At 42.5% G+C, this 21646-nt stretch overlaps 1 protein-coding gene across 5 annotated transcripts in view; it reads right to left on the reverse strand.

Moving 5' to 3' along the window:
* The window catches only part of LOC140717085 (voltage-dependent L-type calcium channel subunit alpha-1S-like), a 665173-nt gene that overhangs the window by 473058 nt on the left and 170469 nt on the right, over positions 1–21646 (reverse strand). For all 5 annotated transcript variants that reach the window (XR_012096443.1, XM_073030268.1, XM_073030267.1 and 2 more), the window contains exons 14-15: positions 10325–10439; positions 3605–3701 (exon numbers count right to left, since the gene is read on the reverse strand). Coding sequence is in view for 4 of the 5 variants with exons in the window: in XM_073030268.1 (XP_072886369.1) it covers positions 3605–3701; positions 10325–10439 (212 nt within the window). In the remaining variant the exon portion in view is untranslated. The remainder of the gene's footprint in view (positions 1–3604; positions 3702–10324; positions 10440–21646) is intronic.

Raw genomic sequence — 21646 nt, forward strand, 5'->3', positions numbered from 1 at the left:
GGAGCGAGATATGCCAACTAGTGGAGCGGTGTCACAGCAACAATCTTGCACTCAACATTAGTCAGACAAAAGAGCTGATTGTTGACTTTAGGAAGGGTAAGATGAAGGAACAACTACCAATCCTCATAGAGGGATCAGAAGTGGAGAGAGTGAGCAGTTTCAAGTTCCTGGGTGTCAAGATCTCTGAGGACTTAACCTGGTCCCAACATATTGATATAGTTATAAAGAAGGCAAGACAGCGACTATACTTCATTAGGAATTTGAAGATATTTGGCATGTCAACAAATACACTCAAAAACTTCTACAGATGTACCATGGAAAGCATTCTGACAGGCTGCATCACTGTCTAGTGTGGGGTGCTACTGCACAGGACGAAAAGAAGCTGCAGAAAGTTGTAAATTTAATAGGCTCCATCTTGGGTACTAGCCTACAAAGTACCCAGGACATCTTCAAGAAGTGGTGTCTCAGAAAGGCAGCGTCCATTATTAAGGACTTTCAGCATGCAGGACATGCCCTTTTCTCACTGTTACCATCAGGTAGGAGGTACAGAAGCCTGAAGGCACACACTCAGTGATTCAGGAACAGATTCTTCCCCTCTGCCATCTGATTCCTTAATGGACATTAAACCCATGAAAACTACCTCACTTTTTTAGTATATATTATTTCTGTTTTTGCATGATCTTTTACCTATTCAATATACATATAATGTAATTGATTCACTTATTTATTTTTTCTTTTATGTTATGTATTGCATTGAACTGCTACTACTAAGTTAACAAATTTCATGACACATGCCAGTGATAATAAACCTGATTCTGATTCATGTTCTCAGTTTTATCTTTATTTGCAAATGGTCTTCTTTTGCGCATTAACTGTTTGTCAGTCTTTGTTATTTACAGTTTTTCATGAATTGTATTGTATTTCTACATTTTCTTGTAAATGCCAGCAAGAAAATTAATCAAGGTTGTATATGGTAACATATATGTATTTTCTGGCCAATCTGCCCAAACCTCTCCCAGGAACACTTCATTGAACAAATGCAATTATTTTTAAATTTCATTTAGAGATACAGTACAAAAACAGGGCCTTCCAGCCCATCTGTGCATCTAATTACACCTACGTGACCAATTAACCACCTGAAGCAACAAGCGGGGTGGGGGTAAAGGAGAGGCAGTGGATGTCATTTACTGGATTTTCAGATGGTATTTGATCAGGTTCAACACATGAGGCTGCGTAACAAGATAAAATCCTATAGTGTTACAGGAAAGATAGATAGATAGATAGATACTTTATTCATCCCCATGGGGAAATTCAACTTTTTTTCCAATGTCCCATACACTTGTTGTAGCAAAACTAATTACATACAATACTTAACTCAGTAAAAAAATATGATATGCATCTAAATCACTATCTCAAAAAGCATTAATAATAGCTTTTAAAAAGTTCTTAAGTCCTGGTGGTTGAATTGTAAAGCCTAATGGCATTGGGGAGTATTGACCTCTTCATCCTGTCTGAGGAGCATTGCATCGATAGTAACCTGTCGCTGAAACTGCTTCTCTGTCTCTGGATGGTGCTATGTAGAGGATGTTCAGAGTTTTCCATAATTGACCGTAGCCTACTCAGCGCCCTTCGCTCAGCTACCGATGTTAAACTCTCCAGTACTTTGCCCACGACAGAGCCTGCCTTCCTTACCAGCTTATTAAGACGTGAGGCGTCCTTCTTCTTAATGCTTCCTCCCCAACACGCCACCACAAAGAAGAGGGCGCTCTCCACAACTGACCTATAGAACATCTTCAGCATCTCACTACAGACATTGAATGACGCCAACCTTCTAAGGAAGTACAGTCGACTCTGTGCCTTCCTGCACAAGGCATCTGTGTTGGCAGTCCAGTCTAGCTTCTCGTCTAACTGTACTCCCAGATACTTGTAGGTCTTAACCTGCTCCACACATTCTCCATTAATGATCACTGGCTCCATACTGGCATGGATAGAGGAATGGCTGACAGGCAGGAGGTAGCAAGTGGGAACAGAAAGGATCTTTTCTGGTTGACTGCCGGTTCCTCAGGGGTCAGTATTGGGACCATTACTCTTCATTGTTCGTCAATGATTTAGATAACGGAATTGATGGCTTTGTGGCAAAGTTTGTGGATGATACGAAGATAGGTGGAGGGGTAGGTAGTGCTGAGGAAGCAATGCGAATGCAGCAGGACTGCTGAAGGGTCCCGGCTTGAAATGTTGACTGTACTTTTTTCCCCAAAGAAGCTGCCTGGCCTGCTGAGTTCCTCCAGCATTTTGTGTGGGTTGCTTGGATTTCCAGCTTCTGCAGATGTTCTCTTGCCTGTAATCTGTTCCTTGGTCTTGCTGAAATTGAGTGACAGGTTGTCATGACAGCACTCAGCCAACATTTTCAATCTCCCTCCTGTATGTTGATTCATCACCACCTTTGATTCAGCCTTCAACAGTGGTGTCATCAGCAAACTTGTATATGGCATTGGAGCTGTGCTTAGCCACACAGCCATCAATATAAAGCAAGTAGAGCAGGGGATTAAGTCTCTCAAAACACTTCATCACTCTGGATGTAAGTGCAACAGGGTGATAGTCATTGAGGAAGATCACCATGATCTTCTTCAGCACCAGAATAACTGAAGCCTGTTTGAAGCAGGTGGGAAGCACACACTGCTGAAGTGAGAAGTTAAGGATCTGAATGAACACACCAGCCAGTTGGTCAGCTTAGATCTTTCGGATGTGGCCAGGTACCCGCTCCAGTCCAGATGCTTTCCATGGATTCACCCTCCTGAAGGCAGCCCACATGACAGCTTCAGAGACTGAGATGGTAGGATCATTGGGGAATGAGGGAGTTTGCAATGGTTCCTCCATGTTTTGACAGTCAAAATGAGCACAGAAGGCACTGAGCTCTGCCTGCAGTCTGCCACGTTGAGTTAACTTATTAAACTAATTTAACATATCCTACACAGTTAAGAAAGCTCACTGATACCTCTGGACGTGCACACTCATCATCACCCTCACACCAATCTACAGTTGCACGGAAGAGAGCATCCTAACAAACTGCATCACTGCCTGGTACAGAAACGGCACAGCGACAGACAGGAAGGCTCGACAACGGGTGGTCAAAACTACCCAACACATCATTGGCACCAGCCTACCCACCATCAAGGACAAGTATACAGGGAGGTTCTGGAAAAGGCCAGTAATATCACAAACAGCCAGTAACACTTCACACTTTTCACATGGACTGTCTGTCCCACTCCCATCAGGGTGGAGACTACCACACCAAATCACCAGACTCAAAAACAGTTACTTGCCCCAAGCAGTACAGATGATCAACACCTGCACCCACTAATTCATAATTTCCCCTCCATCAGCTTATGTAGAGCCTAGGGTCATTTTACGGACATGCAATCAATCTATTCAAGTTACCTTGTGGATTTACATTTATTGAGAATTTAAAAAAATTATTATTACTCTTTATCTTTTCTTGGGGGGGATTGTGCTGCATTGGATCTGGAGTAACAATTATTTTGTTCTCTTTAAATGTGTACAGGAAATAACATTTAAAAATCTTGAATCAGGATGGACTTCTGACCTTGGCAGTGGTGGGAATCCCCTCCGCCTTCAGCTTGGCCAGCTCGAGTTTCTTCAAAAGCAACTTCTCTTCTTCTGATCGGCCTGGATGGGCAGCCCTGTGCAGTGAAAGCAGAGGGTAGGATTGAAAGTACAGCCTAGGACAACATGAGTCCCACGTGGGGGGCAGGAAAATGGATGGCAAGCTGCCCGGAAATGCTACACACACTCACACTCACACTCACACACACACACACACACACACACACACACACACACACACACACACACACACACACACACACACACACACACACACACACACACACACACACACACACACACACACACACACACACACACTGCAGTGGGGAAGGAATGTAGGGGACTCTGTGGCAAGCGGATGGTTGCAACACGAGCCTTGGAGCAGATTTCACTTCCTGGGCCAAGAGCCTGGGCCTTCGACTGGTTCTATACTGCTAAATGCAGGAGTCTGGATACGTTATCACACAGAACACTACAGCATAGTACAGGCCTTCTGGCCCACAACGTTATGCTCTTTTAATCCACTCCGAGATCAATCTAACCCTTTAGTCCTCCGTTTTTCTATTGTCTATATGCCTATCTAATAAGAGTCTCGTAAGGACTTCAATATGCAGGTAGATTGGGGAAATAACAGCAGTGCGGGATTACAGCAGGGGAAATTTCAAGAGAGCTTCCAAGATGGCTTTTTAGAGCAAGTCATGGTTGAGCTCTCTAGTCTAGAGGATCAGCTGTTCTGGATTGGGTGTTGTGCAAAGAACCAGAATTGATTCAAAAGCATAAGGTAAAAGAATTCTATGGAGTAAGTGATCAGAAATCTGAGAAGGAGAAGCTAAAGTCAGATGTATCAGTATTACAGTGGAGTGAAGGGAATGACAGAGGCATGAGAGAGGAGTTGGGCAAAATTGACTAGAATAAAACAATGGCAGTGATGACAGCACAGCAGCAATGGCTGGAATTTCTGGAAGCAATTCAGAAGCCACAGGATATACACATCCCAAAGAAGAAGTATTATTATAAAGGAAAGATGACACAACCATGGCGAACAAAAGCCAATATAAATGCCAAAGAGCGAGCACATAATACAGCAAAGATTAGTGGGAAGTTAGAGGATTGGGAAGCTTTTTAAAAACTAACAGAAAGCAACTAAAAAGTCATTAAGAAGTAGGTTAGTTAATAATATTAAAGAAGATACCAAAAGTTTCTGCAGATACATCGAGTGTAAAAGAGAGGCAAAAGTGGATATTGGACCGCTGGAAAACGGTGCTGCAGAGGTAGTAATGAGGGGACAAGGAAATAGCAGACTAACTGAATAAGTATTTTGCATCAGTCTTCACTGTGGAAGACACTAGCAGTATGGTGGAAGTTCCAGGTGTCAGGAGGCATGAAATGTGTGAAGTTACCATAACTAGAGAGAAGGTTCTTGGGAAACTGAAAGGTCTGAAGGTAGATAAGCACCTGGAGCAGATGTACATCTCAGAGTTCCAAAAGAGGTGGCTGAAGAGATTTTTAGATGATAAATTAATATATTTTGACCAAGATTACACCCCCCCCCACGGTCCTGCAGAAACGTAAAGAATACTCTGAAGTAAAGCGAATATTGAAGCAAGGAAAGATTAGATTTCAAACTCCGTACCCTGCTAAACTTCGAGTGTTTTATGAAGACAAGACACGGTTGTACCAGACAGTGGAAGAGGCAACTACAGACATGAAGGTCAGAGGGTTGCCCGTGAGCGTGATCAAACCCAGGGAAAGCCTGGCAGAGGAATTATCCCGCTCCGCTTGGGAAATAGTGCGAGAACCGAGAAGGCAGGAGACGAGAGGAGGTCGAGAGAAGTATATCAGGAAGAGACCAGGAGTTTTCCAAAGACAGTCCTCACCCCCTCCAGAAGAGCCATAAGGTTTGGCTAACTTTAAAAATGTTGAGAAGCTAAAGGGAAGCAAAAGTAGATGGTGACATACCTATCTCGAGAAATACTTATTATAACGTGGATTTCATATTACTTAGTTGTTATTCTTTATTTGCTCACTTACTCCTTTTCCCCACCAAAATGAGAATATATATATATATGCATATATGTGTATGTATGTAATATATATGTAATATATATGTGTGTGTGTGTGTGTGTGTGTGTGTGTGTAGGTGTGTGTGCATATATATAAATATATATATAGGAGTACACAGGGAAATCTTTTCTGTGTAATGGATTTGTTCACTGACTTTTATGAATACTGCAATGGGGGCCCTCAACTCACAAGTAGGAGGGGTTATCCCCCACAGCTAGACATTTCCTCTAGCTCAACACAGGGTCATTTACTAGAGACCTCAACTTTGGAATCACACGTTCGTTGCCATTTTTGTTATTATTGCGTTTCTTGGTTCTTATTTGTTCAGGGAGTAGATCGATTAAGTTTTATTCTGCTAATTTCAATGATACATTGACAGATAAATACAGATGGCTAAGGACAAAGTAAAATTCATTTCTTTTAATGTCAATGGGCTATTAAATCCAATCAAACGTAATAGAATTTTATCCAAAATGAAAAAGAACAAGCGCATGTAGTATATTTACAGGAAACTCATTTAAGTGATAATGAGCATAGAAAACTAAAGAGAATAGGCTTCACTAATTTGTTTTTCTCCTCATATAAATTAGGACACAGGAGAGGAGTTGCTATTCTTATCTCAAGTAAGCTAAATTTTGAAAAAGTATTCAAAATGGGAGATAAAGACGGCAGATATATTCTGGTAAGGGGGAATATAGAAGGAAATTCAGTTACCGTAGATTCCGGACTACAGAGCGCACCTGATTTTTAGCCGCTGGCACTAATTTTAGAAATAAAATCATTTTTTTAAATGTAAAGGCCGCACCGGATTTTAGGCCGCACCGGATTTTCGGCCGCAGGTGTCCCACGTTGTAATATGAGATATTTACACAGAAAGATATTACACGTGAGGATTTTTTTAACTTTTAATTAAATCCATATGGTAACAAAAACAAATACATATTGCAAATGCTTTTTTTCGAACCGTGCCCGTACGCGGCTACTTTTAAATATACGTTGCGTATACTTCTTTACTGAACAACATTCCAATATCTCCTAACGACTGGTAAAAAATATATATACTGCAGCCTACCAGGAAAAGTTATTGATACCTTTAACTTAAAAGCAGAGTTCGCTCGGATCCAAAGCCGCTCGCGTAATGCCGCTCCCCCCCTCCTTTCCGTTTATCGCAAACGGCATTTAAAAGCAGATTTCGCTCAGATCCAAAGCCGCTCCGCCGCTCGACCCCCTCCTTTCCGTTTCATCGCAAACGGCATTTTCCCACAAGACGCCGCGAAACCGGGTGTGTCGTCATAGCATCCCGCGATGTAGTACAGAAAACAAATATAGTTTAAACTAAGAGGGTAGGTAGCACAATGCTTCGAGTGTTTTCCATGTTGATGAGGGTGAGTACAAATGACTGATTTACAATAATTTAATTGTGAAAGTGCGCTTGATTTATCGTACAATTTCATTGGACCTCTGTGAACTACTCATCAATTTTATTGGTCTACTGTTACGAGGCAAAATGTTTACGAGGCGGCATGAAAAAAAATAATGTATTAGCCGCTCCGGATTATTGGCCGCAAAGTTCAAAGCTGTTCAAAATGTGGGAAAAAAGTAGCGGCTTAAAATCCGGAATCTACGGTACTCTGTTGAATATATATGCACCCCCGGGAAGTGATATTGGTTTCTTTCAGAAAATTACTGATATTATGGTAACGGAAACAGAAGGTCTCCTGATATGTGGGGTAGACTTAAATTTGCAATTACAACCAAGCTTAGACTCTTCCAATAGAAAAACCTATGAAACAAAATCTTTACATAAGAAAGTTAATACACTTTTTGAAGATGTTGGTTTAATTGATATATGGAGGGACCTTTTCCCCGATAGAAGGGATTACACTTATTATTCTGCTCCCCGTTCTGTATACACAAGAATAGACTATTTTATAACATTTGGAAAAGACAAAGACAAAATAAACACCTGTGGAATTGGGACAATAAATGTAAGTGACCATGCACCTATATATATTTATCTGTTGATTTTGACCTACAACCAAAGAATACTATTTGAAAACTAAATTCAAGTCTACTCAATGATCCGTACTTTAAGGAACAAATTAAAAAAGAAATTGGTCTCTACTTAGAATTTAATGATAATGGAGAGGTTTCATCTCCCATTTTATGGGATACTCTGAAGGCTGTCTTAAGAGGGAAAATTATAACGATATCTTCATATAAGAAAAAAATAAGGAATAAAACATTAGAGGAATTACAAAATAAGCTGAAGGAACTAGAGAAAAAAACACAAATTGAATTTGGCACAGAATTCATTAAGGGAAATTAAAAGAATTAGGAATGAAATTAATAGTTGAGCTATGCAAGAAATTAGGAAAAATGTAATGTTTCTGAAACAGAGACATTATGGAAGTGGATCAAAATCTATGAAAATACTGGCGTGGAAACTGAAAAAAAAGATAGTAGAAAATACAATTCATAGAATTAGGGACCCAAGAATGAAAATGATAAAAAATAAGCTAAGTAAAATTCAAGAAGCTTTTGAAGTGTTTTACAAAACTCTATATTCCAAAGTTCTAGTGGGAAGCATAACCCAAATTGACACCTTCTTGAATTCTCTAGAGTTACCCACTTTAGGTGAAGAACAAAATAGAATGATGAATGCTGACATAACTGAAGTTGAATTAAAAGCTGCAATTAGTAGGCTTAAATTAAGCAAGTCACCAGATCACATGGGTATACGGCAGAGTGGTACAAAGAATTTAAAAATGAGTTAATTCCTGTTTTACTCCCCACACTGAACTGGGCTCTAAAAAAGGCACAAATGCCACCCAGTTGGAAGGAAGTGATAATCTCAGCTATACCGAAAGAAGGCAAGGATAAAATGGAATGTGGGTCATTTAGACCAATATCCGTTCTTAATGTAGATTATAGATTATTTACCTCCATCATGGCCAAACGATTAGTGGAGTTTCTACCCATACTGATACGTATGGGTATCAGTATGGTATCAGGCAGGTTTTATACGACAATGCCAGACACAAGACAATATACAAAGAACACTTCACATTATGGATCATATACAAAAAAATAAAATCGAAGCAATAGTGCTAAGTGTGGATGCTGAAAAGGCATTTAGTTCAGTTAATTGGAATTTCCTTTACAGAGTTTTACATAGATTTGGTTTCCAAGACACAATTATTAAAACTATACAGACACTATATGACAACCCTACTGCTAGGATTAAAATAAATGGATATTTATCAAATAGTCTTACCCTAGAAAGGGGCACGAGACAGGGTTGTGCATGGTCACCGCTACTCTTCGCATTATATCTGGAACCATTAGCTCAATACATCAGACAAAATGAAGATATCAGGGGAATTACTATTAAAGGGACAGAGCATAAATTGGCTTGTTATGCGGATGACATTTTGATCTATCTAGGGCAACCAACAAACACTTTACCTAAATTGATGCAATCCTTTGAACAATATGGTCAATTATCAGGATACAAGATCAACATAGATAAAACCTTCATATTACTATAGCCCACCAAGAGAAATTGAAAACAGATATCCCTGGGCATGGCACACAGAGTCTTTCAAATATTTGGGTATCATTATGCCAAAAGATTTGGCAAAATTATCAGAATGTAATTATCAGCCTTTATATAAAAAAATCAAGGAAGATATGGCAAGATGGAACCTGATTCCTTTTTACAGTCTCAGTTCAAGGATTGAGTCTATTAAAATGAATATACTGCCCAGACTGTTATATCTCTTTCAGACCCTACCAATAGAGATTAATCAAAATCAATTCAATGAATGGAACAAGATGTTATCAAGGTATATTTGGCAGGGTAAAAGGCCTAGAGTTCATCTCAAAACTTTGCAATTAGCAAAGGAAAAGGGGGGATGGGGCCTATCTTCTCTTAGAGATTATTATTTTGCAGCACAGTTGAGAGCTGTGATATGTGCAGCCCATCATATGACGCTCAATGGAAAAACATTGGGGAGGGGATACTTCCCATCCCCATACAGGCAATTTTGGCTGATAACAACCTGCAAAGGTACATAAATACTATTGATAACCCATGGGTGAAATTGACTCTTAAAATATGGAAAACTACTACAAAAGAATATAATCTAGAGGCAGATATTGCAATTCTTAAATGGTGTGCATATGACTCGGATTTTACACCAAATAAAGTCCTCTTTTTTTAAAAATCATTGACATGTTCCAGAATATTAGCATAGTCTACGCTGTCCTCGCATTCATCAAGGTCCCTATCACCGGTGAATACGGAAACAAAGTATTCATTAAGGACCTCCCTTACCTTCTCCTACTCTCGGTACTGTCCCCCTCTTTTATCTCACCCCATCCAGCTCCACTTACCTCTCCAGTCCCCGCACACACCACTCACCCCATCCAGCTCCACTTACCTCTCCAGTCCCCGCACACACCACTCACCCCATCCAGCTCCACTTACCTCTCCAGTCCCCGCACACACCACTCACCCCATCCAGCTCCACTTACCTCTCCAGTCCCCGCACACACCACTCACCCCATCCAGCTCCACTTACCTCTCCAGTCCCCGCACACACCACTCACCCCATCCAGCTCCACTTACCTCTCCAGTTTCCTCCTCTTCTTTTCCTCAGCAGCTTCCTTCTGAGCTGATGTCAGACTCTCTGCCTCAGCCAGATTGTCAACTGCAATGGCCAGGAAAACATTCAACAGGATATCTAGAGAGTCCAGGCTGAGGAATAAAATACACTGCAGATTTATCATGAGCCTCAAGGGCTGGTTGTCCAGAGGGTGGGGGGAGAGGGAAGCTGGGTTAAGGCTACAGACTCATGAGGGTCCGGTCTTGCAAGAGTTAAAACCCTCTATGCTTTCAAGAAAAACACACGCAGTGCTGGAGGGTCTCAGTAAGTCAGACGCCATCCGTAAAAGGGGAATAAATTGTAGACATTTTCATCTAGAAGGGAGCAGAGCCAGAATAAGAAGGTGGGGGAGGGGAAGGAGTACAAGCTGGCAGGTGATAGGTGAGACCAGGTGAGAGGGAAGGTGGGTGGGAGATGAAGTACGAAATTGGGATCTTTCCCTTCCTCCCATAGTCTACTCTCTTCTCCTGCCAGGTTCCCCCTTTTCCACTCCTAGTTTCTTATTTCATCCCCCTCCCCATTAACTTGGTCTCAAATATGTCCTGCCAGCTTGTCCTCCTTCTCCCCCTCCCACCTTCTTATTCTGTCTCTTCCCCCTTCCTTTCCAGGTGAAGGGTCTTGGCCCAGAATGTCGACTGTTTATTCCTCTCCATTGATGCTGGCTGACCTGTTCATCTCCTCCAGTGTGTTATTTCAGACTGAACACCCATTTGCAGACACTTTGTAATTTTGACAGAAGGAAAGAATTGCTTCTAATAAATAAATAAATAAATACTTTTTCATTTTCATTTGATTCATCTATTTGGAGAAAGAGTGCAAAACAGGCCTGGCTAGACCAACAAGTCTCACCACCCAGCAGCCCACTGATTTAACCTAATCACAGGACAATTTACAAGGACCAATTAAACCTACTAAATGGTACTTCTTTGAACTGTGGGAGGAAACCGCAGCCCCCCCCCCCCCGGAGGAAACCCATGTGGTCGTGAGAAGGATGTGCAAATTCCTTACAGATGCCACCTGAAATGAACTCTAAACTCCGTAATGAAAAAAGTTAAAAATGTTTTTGACAATTGGAAGGAGAGTCCATCACCAGGGCTGGGGAATAAAGGAAGAGAGAGAGAATGCTGGGACATCAATGGTGGGGCTCGAGGGTTAATTTGGAATGACCAGACCCACCCCCCCACATGTTGCATAGGGCTGGGGCCAGGGACCCCAATCAGAGTAGTGACCCCTCGCCTTCAGGGACCCGAGGCCTCACATAACTGTAACTTTGTGGTGGGAGGTGGGAACAGACAAAATGTTAAATCTTTACTGGACACGAGGGCCGAATATTTGGTTATAACAGAAACGCTGACTGGCATCGAGGCCTCTGGTGTGAGCAGAGGAAATACAATACAGCTTGGGAGACCGTTCGGTAGGCCGCTGGGGACGGACCACCGATGGAAGCCCCAGTTACCTGACAGTATGATTGGAATGAAGGTGCTGCAGACTACGTTGGGGAAGTTCACGCTTGGCATTTTAATAGCAACTATTTAGTGAGGCGAGTGAAGTGGGAGTCTCTTATTATATCACGACTGAGTGCCGTGGTTTGAGTGAAATACGGAGGTTTCAGACACCAAGGCAGAGATGTTAAATAAGGTGTGTCAGACATATAACACCTGAATTTAAAAGTCTTGCTTGACCAGTGAAGAAATGGCTAGCAGTTGGAGGATGCCAGTTGATTATTGCTAGTTAAACAAGCACGCCCCTCTGGAAAGTATGTCAGCATGATCGATCTGGCCAATGCAATGTCCCTGTCACCAGCATCCATTTGTAACCCAGCTTAACTAAACCCAAAGATGTATTGTCAGAAAGCTCCACCTGTGGAGGGATGAAGACGAGGTTTCTTTTTCTTCTTCTAGTGGTGTGCCACAGGGATCAGTGCTGGGTCCATTGTTATTTGTCATCTATATCAATGATCTGGATGATAATGTGGTAAATTGGATCAGCAAATTTGCTGATGATACAAAGATTGGAGGTGTAGTGGACAGTGAGGAAGGTTTTCAAAGCTTGCAGAGGGATTTGGACCAGCTGGAAAAATGGGCTGAAAAATGGCAGATGGAGTTTAATACAGACAAGTGTGAGGTATTGCACTTTGGAAGGACAAACCAAGGTAGAACATACAAGGTATAAACGGTAGGACACTGAGGAGCGCAGTAGAAAAGAGAGATCTGGGAATACAGATACAAAATTCCCTAAAAGTGGCGTCACAGGTAGATAGGGTAGTAAAGAGAGTTTTTGGTCCATTGGCCTTTATAAATCAGAGTATTGAGTATAAGAGTTGGAATGTTATGGTGAGGTTGTATAAGGCATTGGTGAGGCTGAATTTGGAGTATTGTGTACAGTTTTGGTCACCAAATTACAGGAAGATTGAAAGAGTGCAGAGAAGGTTTACAAGGATGTTGCTGGGACTTGAGAAACTGAGTTACAGAGAAAGTTGAATAGGTTAGGACTTTATTCCCTGGAGCATAGAAGAATGAGGGGAGACTTGGAGGTATATAAAATTATGATGGGTATAGATAGAGTGAATGCAAGCAGGCTTTTTCCACTGAAGCTAGGGGAGAAAAAAAACCAGAGGACATGGGTTAAGGGTGAAGGGGTAAAAGTTTAAAGGGCACATTGGGGGGGGGCTTCTTCACACAGAGAGTGGTGGGAGTGTGGAATGAGCTGCCAGATGAAGTGGTAAATGCGGGCTCACCTTTAACATTTAAGAAAAACTTGGACGGGTACATGGATGAGAGATGTATGGAGGGATATGGGCCAGGTGCAGGTCAGTGGGACTGAGCAGAAAAATGGTTCAGCACAGCCAAGAAGGACCAAAAGGCCTATTTCTGTGCTGTAATGTTCTATGGTTCTCCTTCTTCTTCTATTTCCAGCACTTTAGACGCATCTAGGCATATTACTGTCCTCTGCAGGATGTATAAGTAATCTCATTAGCTAGCAGTGCCACAAACTGCTTTTCTTCCCTAATTTTGTCACATGGTTTCCAAGTAATTGCATTCTCAATTACCTGATTACATCTGCATCATTTGTAAGACTGAAATCTTCTTGTTTAAGAATACTAATGTTTACCTTTTAATAATTGCCATTTTTCTAGTCTATTTGGCATTTCCAAGTTTTCCTTTACTTGAATCATAACCTGTAGTTGTTTACTGAGATTGCGAAATTCAATTGTTTCCACGTTTTCATTTTATAATCTGAGTGTAGACAATTCACTTTGCATTGCAACAATTTCTTTTCCTTTTGTAACTTTGTAGTAAGTTCCTCCATTTTCCAATCTCGTTTCCAACTCACAGCTGTTCTTATTAAGTACCGGTACTTGTATTTGTTGTTGGAGTTCTGCAGTTACCCTGGGTTTCAACCACGTTTCTTGTATACATAAAATCTGAGGCTTTCCTGAAATTCTGATACACATTTCTTAAATTCTTGACCATTTGCGATGACACCTTGCATTGCATTGTATAATATATATTGTCATTAATATCCCGCCTCCCCTGCCTGTGAACTGTTTGATCCTCCATTCAGTGTTTCTTCGACTACTTCCCACCCTGTAATACCATGATATTTTTCTGCACTTGACTATAACTTTAATTTTCAGTTCTTTTGTTTGTTTGCACTGAACAGTTAATTGCATCTACCATAAACAGTATGAGATCATTTCTACTCATTATAAGTGTATCCTTACAGCCCTCACAATTCACCTGTATTTGTTTGCTCTTTTTCCACAAATCCTTTCACTGCCTCCGCGTAACTGATCCCTTGAGTTACTTTTCCATGTTGTATCTCAGCTGCCTCTTGCTATTAAAGCACCCTCGGTAAACCCTCGACTGTGTTCCTCACCACAATTGCAGCGCTTCAGCCTAGCACCCGCCTCACATTTTCCGTATTCATGCTCTCCAGCGCATCTCCCACATCTTTGTTTCCCTCTGCAGACTGTCGCAAAATGCCCGAATTTCTGACATTTAAAGCATCTTAAAGGCAGTGGAATATATGGTCTGACCTCATAACACATATACCCTAAATAAACTTTAGTCGGCAATCTTTCTTCATCAAAGTTAATCATAACCGATAAACTATCACTTTTTCTGGTTTCTTGTAACTTTCAAACGTTTGGCCTCAATAATTTTTGCTGCTTTTATGTTCTGTTTAATCTCATCCATATTAACTTTTGTTGGTATTGTGGGAGATCTTTTTTTGGAAGACTGAAGCATCGCTGAGGGAAGGTTGTTCTTCTTTTGTTTAACTGCTCGGGGAAAAGAGGCTAGACTGCGCAGGCGCGTGACGTAGCGCGCCAAGGTTTAAAAGAAAGACCGCCATATACAGCGGCCATCATTGGAGGGGACTGAGTCAGAGTGAGACGGCTTTGGCTCAATCAGGCTTCGGTGAGAAACAGGCAGAGGCAAGGGTAGGTTCCGGTAAGTTTCTGTTTTTCTTCTTTTTTTTTGTTCAGACTAGAGAATATGCCAGGCAGGATGTTGGAATGCTCCTCTTGCAGGATGTGGGAAGTCAGGGAGACCTCTGGTGTCCCTGACAACGACACCTGCAGGAAGTGCATCCAGCTGCAGCTCCTAACAAACTGACTTAGGGAACTGGAGCAGGAGTTGGATCACCTCCGGATCATTCGGGAGACTGAGCAGTTTATAGATAGTAGCTTCCGGGGGGTAGTTACACCTAAGGGACAGGGCACAGGTAATTGGGTTAATGTCAGGCGAGGGAAGAGGAAAGTGCAGGTAGTACAGGGTTCCCCTGTGGCCATTCCCCTCCAAAACAGGTATACCGATTTGGATACTGTTGGTGGGGGGGGGAGATGGTTTACCTGGGACAAGCTGCGGCAGCCGGATCTCTGGCACTGAGTCTGGTTCTGCAGTGCAGAAGGGAGGGAGGAAGAAGAGGAGAGCAGTAGTGATAGGGGACTCCATAGTCAGGGGTACAGACAGGAGATTCTGTGGTCGTGACAGAGACTCCCAGATGGTTTGTTGCCTCCCGGGTGCCAGGGTCAGGGATGTCTCTGATCGCGTGCACAGCATTCTGAAATTGGAGGGAGATCAGCCAGATGTTGTGGTACACATTGGTACCAATGACGTAGGTAGAAAGAGTCAGGAGGTCCTGAAGAGTGAGTACAGAGAGCTTGGTAGGAAGTTGAAAAACAGGACCTCGAGGGTAGTAATCTCTGGATTGCTGCCTGTGCCATGTGCCAGTGAGGGTAAGAGTAGGATGCTCTGGCAGATGAACACGTGGCTGAGAAACTGGTGTAGGGGGCAGGGTTTCAGTTTTCTACATCATTGGGACCTCTTTTGGGGCAGGTGGGACCTGTACAAGAGAGACGGGTTACACCTGAACTATAAGGGGACCAATATACTTGCAGGGAGGTTTGCTAGTGTTATTGGGGAGGGTTTAAACTAGATATGCAGGGGGATGGGAACCAGAGTGCCAGAGTAAATAGTGGAACAGGGGTAAAAATAAAAGATGTTAGTGGTTCATGCAAAGTCACAAATAGTAAGGTTGTGTGTGGTGGTAATAATCTTCTGAGGTGTGTATATTTCAATGCGAGGAGTATTGTGGGAAAGGCAGACGAGCTGAGGGCCTGGATTGACACATGGAATTATGACATCATAGCCATTACTGAAACTTGGCTACAGGAGGGGCAGGACTGGCAGCTCAATGTTCCAGGGTTCCGAAGTTTCAGACGTGATAGAGGCAGAGGGATGAAGGGTGGGGGGTGGGGTGGCTTTGCTAGTCAGGGAAAATATTACAGCAGTGCTTCGGCAGGACAGATTAGAGGGCTTGTCTACTGAGGCCATATGGGTGGAGCTGAGAAACAGGAAAGGTATGACCACATTAATAGGGTTGTATTACAGACCACCCAATAGTCAGCGAGAATTGGAGGAGCAAATCTGCAGAGAAATAACAGACAACTGCAGGAGACAGGAAGTTGAAATTGTAGGGGATTTTAATTTACCACACATTGATTGGGACTCCCATACTGTTAAAGGTCTAGATGGGTTAGAGTTTGTGAAATGTGTTCAGGGAAGTTTTCTAAATCAATATATAGATGTACCAACTAGGGGGGATGCATTATTAGATCTCCTATTAGGAACTGAGTTAGGGCAGAAGTGTGTGTAGGGGAACACTTTGGTTCCAGTGATCATAACGTCATTAGTTTCAACTTGATCATGGATAAAGATAGATCTGGTCCTCGGGTTGAAATACTAAACTGGAAAAAGGCCAAATTTGAAGAAATGAGAAAGGATCTAAAAAGCGTAGATCGAGACAGGTTGTTCTCTGGCAAGGATGTGATTGGTAAGTGGGAGGCCTTCAAAGGAGAAATTTTGAGAGTGCAGAGTTTGTACGTTCCTGTCAGGGTTAAAGGCAAAATGAATAAGAATAAGGAACCTTGGTTCTCGAGGGATATTGGAACTCTGATAAAGAAGAAGACAGAGATGTATAACATGTATAGGCAACAGGGAGGAAATAAGATGCTTGAGGAGTATAAAAAGAGTAAGAAAATACTTAAGAAAGAAATCAGGAAAGCTAAAAGAAGACATGAGGTTGCTTTGGCAGTCAGGGTGAAGGATATCCTCTTAATCCTAAGAGCTTCTACAGGTATGTTAAGAGCAAAAGGATAGTAAGGGATAAAATTGGTCCTCTTAAAGATCAGAGTGGTCGGCTATGTATGGAACCAAAGAAATTGGAGAGATATTAAATGGGTTTTTTTTGCATCTGTATTTACTAAGGAAACTGGAATGGAGTTTATGGAAACAAGGCAAACAAGTAGGGAGGCCATGGAACTTCTACAGATTGAAGAGGAGGAGGTGCTTGCTGTCTTGAGGCAAATCAGAGGAGATAAATCCCCAGGACCTGACAGGGTATTCCCTCGGACCTTGAAGGAGACTAGTGTTGAAATTGCAGGGGCCCTGGCAGAAATATTTAAAATGTCGATATCCACGGGTCAGGTGCCAGAGGATTGGAGGATAGCTCATGTAGTTCCGTTGTTTAAAAAAGGCTAAAAAAGTAAGCCGGGAAATTATAGGCCGGTAAGTTTGACATCGGTAGTAGGTAAATTATTGGAAGGAATACTAAGAGATAGGATCTACAAGTATTTGGATAGACAGGGACTTATTAGAAAAAGTCAGCAGGGCTTTGTGTGTGGTAGGTCATGTTTAACCAATCTATTAGAGTTTTTCGAGGAAGTTACCAGGAAAGTGGATGAAGGGAAGGCAGTGGATGTTGTATAGATAGACTTCAGTAAGGCCTTTGACAATGTCCCGCATGGGAGGCTAGTTAGGAAGATTCAGTCGCTAGGTATACATGGAGAGGTAGTAAATTGGATTAGACATTGGTTCAATGGAAGAAGCCAGAGAGTGATAGTGGAGGATTGCTACTCTGAGTGGAGGCCTGTGACTAGTGGTGTGCCACAGGGATCAGTGCTGGGTCCATTGTTACTTGTCATCTATATCAATGATCTGGATGATAATGTGGTAAATTGGATCAGCAAATGTGCTGATGATACAAAGATTGGAGGTGTAGTGGACAGTGAGGAAGGTTTTCAAAGCTTGCAGAGGGATTTGGACCAGTTGGAGGAATGGGCTGAAAAATGGCAGATGGAGTTTAATGCAGACAAGTGTGAGGTATTGCACTTCAGAAGGTCAAACCAAGGTAGAACATACAAGGTAAATGGTAGGACACTGAGGAGTGTAGTAGAACAGAGAGATCTGGGAGTACAGATACATAATTCCCTAAAAGTGGTGTCACAGGTGGATACGGTCATAAAGAGAGCTTTTGGTACATTAGCCTTTATAAATCAAAGTATTGAGTGTAAGAGTTGGAATGTAATGGTGAGGTTGTATAAGACATTGGTGAGACCGAATTTGGAGTATTGTGTATAGTTTTGGTCACCAAATTACAGGAAGGATATTAACAAGGTTGAAAGAGTGCAGAGGAGGTTTACAAGGATGTTACCGGGACTTGAGAAACTGAGTTACAGAGAAGGGTTGAATAGGTTAGGACTTTATTCCCTGCAGCGTAGGAGAATAAAGGGTGATTTGTTAGAGGTGTATAAAATTATAATGGGTATAGATAGAGTGAATGCAAGCAGGCTTTTTCCACTGAGGCCAGGGGAGAAAAAAAACAGAGGTCATGGGTTAAGGGTGAAGGGGGAAAAGTTTAAAGGGAACATTAGGGGGGGCTTCTTCACGCAGAGAGTGGTGGGCATGTGGAATGAGCTGCCAGATAAAGTGGTGAATGCAGGCTCACTTTTAACATTTAAGAAAAACTTGGACAGGTATATGGATGTGAGGGGTTTGGTGTCATTGTTCCGGTCGGCCGTTCCCCTTTAACATTCCTTTCTCCCTGATCATGCCCCAATTTCAGTTAATTGCTGCTAGTTACCCAATTACCGTACATCTGGCTTTCAATCAGAGACTGGGAAATAAAAACGAGGACGACCCTATCACAAGTTGCCAGTTAGTTGGTCAATCCTTGTGTGATACTTCGTTCCCTATTCCGATTGGGAGAATCCCTATTCCTATTCCGGAGAACTTGGGTTCTCTGCCGTCGCCCCTTGTAACATATGGTCCAGGTGCAGGTCAGTGGGAATAGGCAGAAAAATGGTTCGGCACAGCCAAGAAGGGCCAAAAGGCCTGTTTCTGTGCTGTAATGTTCTATGGTATTCCCGGAATAACTCCTCCAGTCCACTTTCTGTTGTTGGGTATTGAACATTGTACTTTTCTTCCATCTATTTTATTCAATCTTATCACTTTACCTTGCTGAACACCATCCCAACAAATCACTAATAGCGATCCATTTCGTAAAATCTTGGCTCTTTTGACCTCGCCGATAAGTTTGTTGATTATCTTCGCCAAATGAATCGGGTTCCAATCACCCGTCTTCGCTCAATTTTATAATTGCTTTAATCTCATCATCTATACATTGCTTTGCTGTCCTATTTAGATCATCCCGATTCCTCAGAGTTCAACACCTCATAACTTTTTTACTCTTTCCACCCCATTCCTCTTTCCCACCTCTAACTCACTTCCACTACCCAGTTCATCTCCCACCCACGACCGACTCAGCAATTCTTCAAACCAGCGCTGCAATGAAGCTGACATCTTGCTCAACCCGTTCCGTTCCACAACCCAGCCAACCAATCTTCCAATCCAATCAGGCCAAACCTTACCTCGAAGACGAGGTTTACCAAATTTAATTTTAAAAAAGAGAATGGAGGTGGCTGACGCAAACGCAGGAAAGCGAGAGGAACGCAGGGAACTGTTGGAACCTGATATATAAACTTTTTAAAGTGGAATTAGTAGTGAGTATCCTACCCTGCTTGAAAACTTCAGGGTAAACCCCCTGCAGAGACGATAGCGATAAAAGATCTATTGAAGCTCAATATAATAAGCAGAAGCTGTAATTATCGGCAGAAACGAGAGTCCAAGATCTCTACTGTGTAACCGGGAATACGTTCTGTTAAATCATACCAAGGTATTTGTTCAGATTTTTGTGTTAGTATTGCGAATCGACTTTCTGTGTACAGTATATCAACTATTTCGTCGAACGAACAAGATAGCTCTTCAAACTGAAGTGCGGGAAAGATTTGTTCAATGACGGAGAGGATTTAATATGGTTGGCTGCATGCGTTTATTTTCATTCCATGGATCTGAGTTTGATTTTCTGCAAGAATTTATTTTTGCAAAGAATTTGATAAGTTATTGAACGAAGTTTACTTTGTTTAAAAATTGTGATGTTGGAGAAACGTGAAAGGAGTTAAGCTGTATATTTTTTTGGAGGTGCTGGATTTGAATTGACTGAAATTGAAGTTAAATACAAAACTTGCCTCTAGAACTAATGTTTTCTATTCACTGCCCCCTTCCAATACCTAGAGCTTCTGGTGGCCTACTAACAGCTAGTGTTGTACTATGTCATTTGGTTTTCTGGCAAACAGGTGTTACACATCTGTCTTCACATGGGAAGGCAGGCAGTAACTTTTACTAGATTGCCTCAGGAATCTGTACAGCCCTACTCTGATAGGGTGAGGCCTATGATGCATGTACACTCTCACCTGATGTACAGGTAGCCCACTATATTGATGACATGCTAAGAAGATCCACCCAGGCGGGGGTAGCTGAAGCCCTGAACATACTGGTATTGGTACTGGACTGAGGATGGGTGGTGAATCCACAGAAAATAGAGGTGCCGAGACAATTTGCCCAGGTACTGGGTCTCAGGGCTTCAAGCAACCCAGACGAAGAACAGAATAATTTAACTGAAATGGCTACCCCCACCAATAAGCAAGATTTGTGGGGCTGTTGCTAGGTGACACATGCCACCTAGCAGTCCTGTTATGAGACTTGCATAAAGTAACTAGGGAGAAAGTAGCTTTTAAATGGGTCCAGAGCAACAACAGCTTAGGAGGCAGTGGGTCCAGCCCTGCCTCTGGTTCCTCATTTACCTAGATTGCCCTTTGAGCTACAGGTATCTGTACATCAGGCAGAGACAAAATGGTTTTGTCCCGCACTGTCTGATGCAGCTGAACGTTGCACACCCTTTGAAGGACAACTGCTAGCCTGCTACTGGCCCTTGGTAAGATGGAGGCCTCCAGAGAGGGAAGTGAGGTAATTGTGAAACCTGCCCTCCCCATTATGACATGGGTTCTCGCAGAGCTCCACTACAGGGTGGGGAGGGTGCAGTAACTCTACTGTGAAATGGAAGTGGTACATTGCAGAATGGGCTTGGAAGGAGTCAACAAATTACACAAGTGTAGCCCACGTATCCGTGGTAGAAACTGCTGAACCCTCTACACCAGTGTTTCCCTCTTCCATTACCTGGCGTGTACTGTACACACAGTTGTCTAAGGCAGACTAATGCCATGCCTGGCTTACAGATGGCTCCAGTCACTGGAAAGCTGGGATCCAGGATTGGGGAACTGCCCTGCTTAACCAGGTTACAGGTGCAGTTCTGTAGCAGCAATGGAAGGACATTCCAACCAGCTCGCTGGACATCACCTTACCACTACAGCAATGAAAGGACACTCCAGCCAGCCAGCTCGCTGGACATCACCTTACCACTACAGCAATGAAAGGACACTCCAGCCAGCTCGCTGGACATCACCTTACCACTACAGCAATGAAAGGACACTCCAGCCAGACAGCTCGCTGGACATCACCTTACCACTACAGCAATGAAAGGACACTCCAGCCAGCTCGCTGGACATCACCTTACCACTACAGCAATGAAAGGACACTCCAGCC

Source organism: Hemitrygon akajei, chromosome 27 (genome assembly GCF_048418815.1).
Source record: "Hemitrygon akajei chromosome 27, sHemAka1.3, whole genome shotgun sequence".
In the NCBI taxonomy this organism is placed as follows: Eukaryota; Metazoa; Chordata; class Chondrichthyes; order Myliobatiformes; family Dasyatidae; genus Hemitrygon; species Hemitrygon akajei.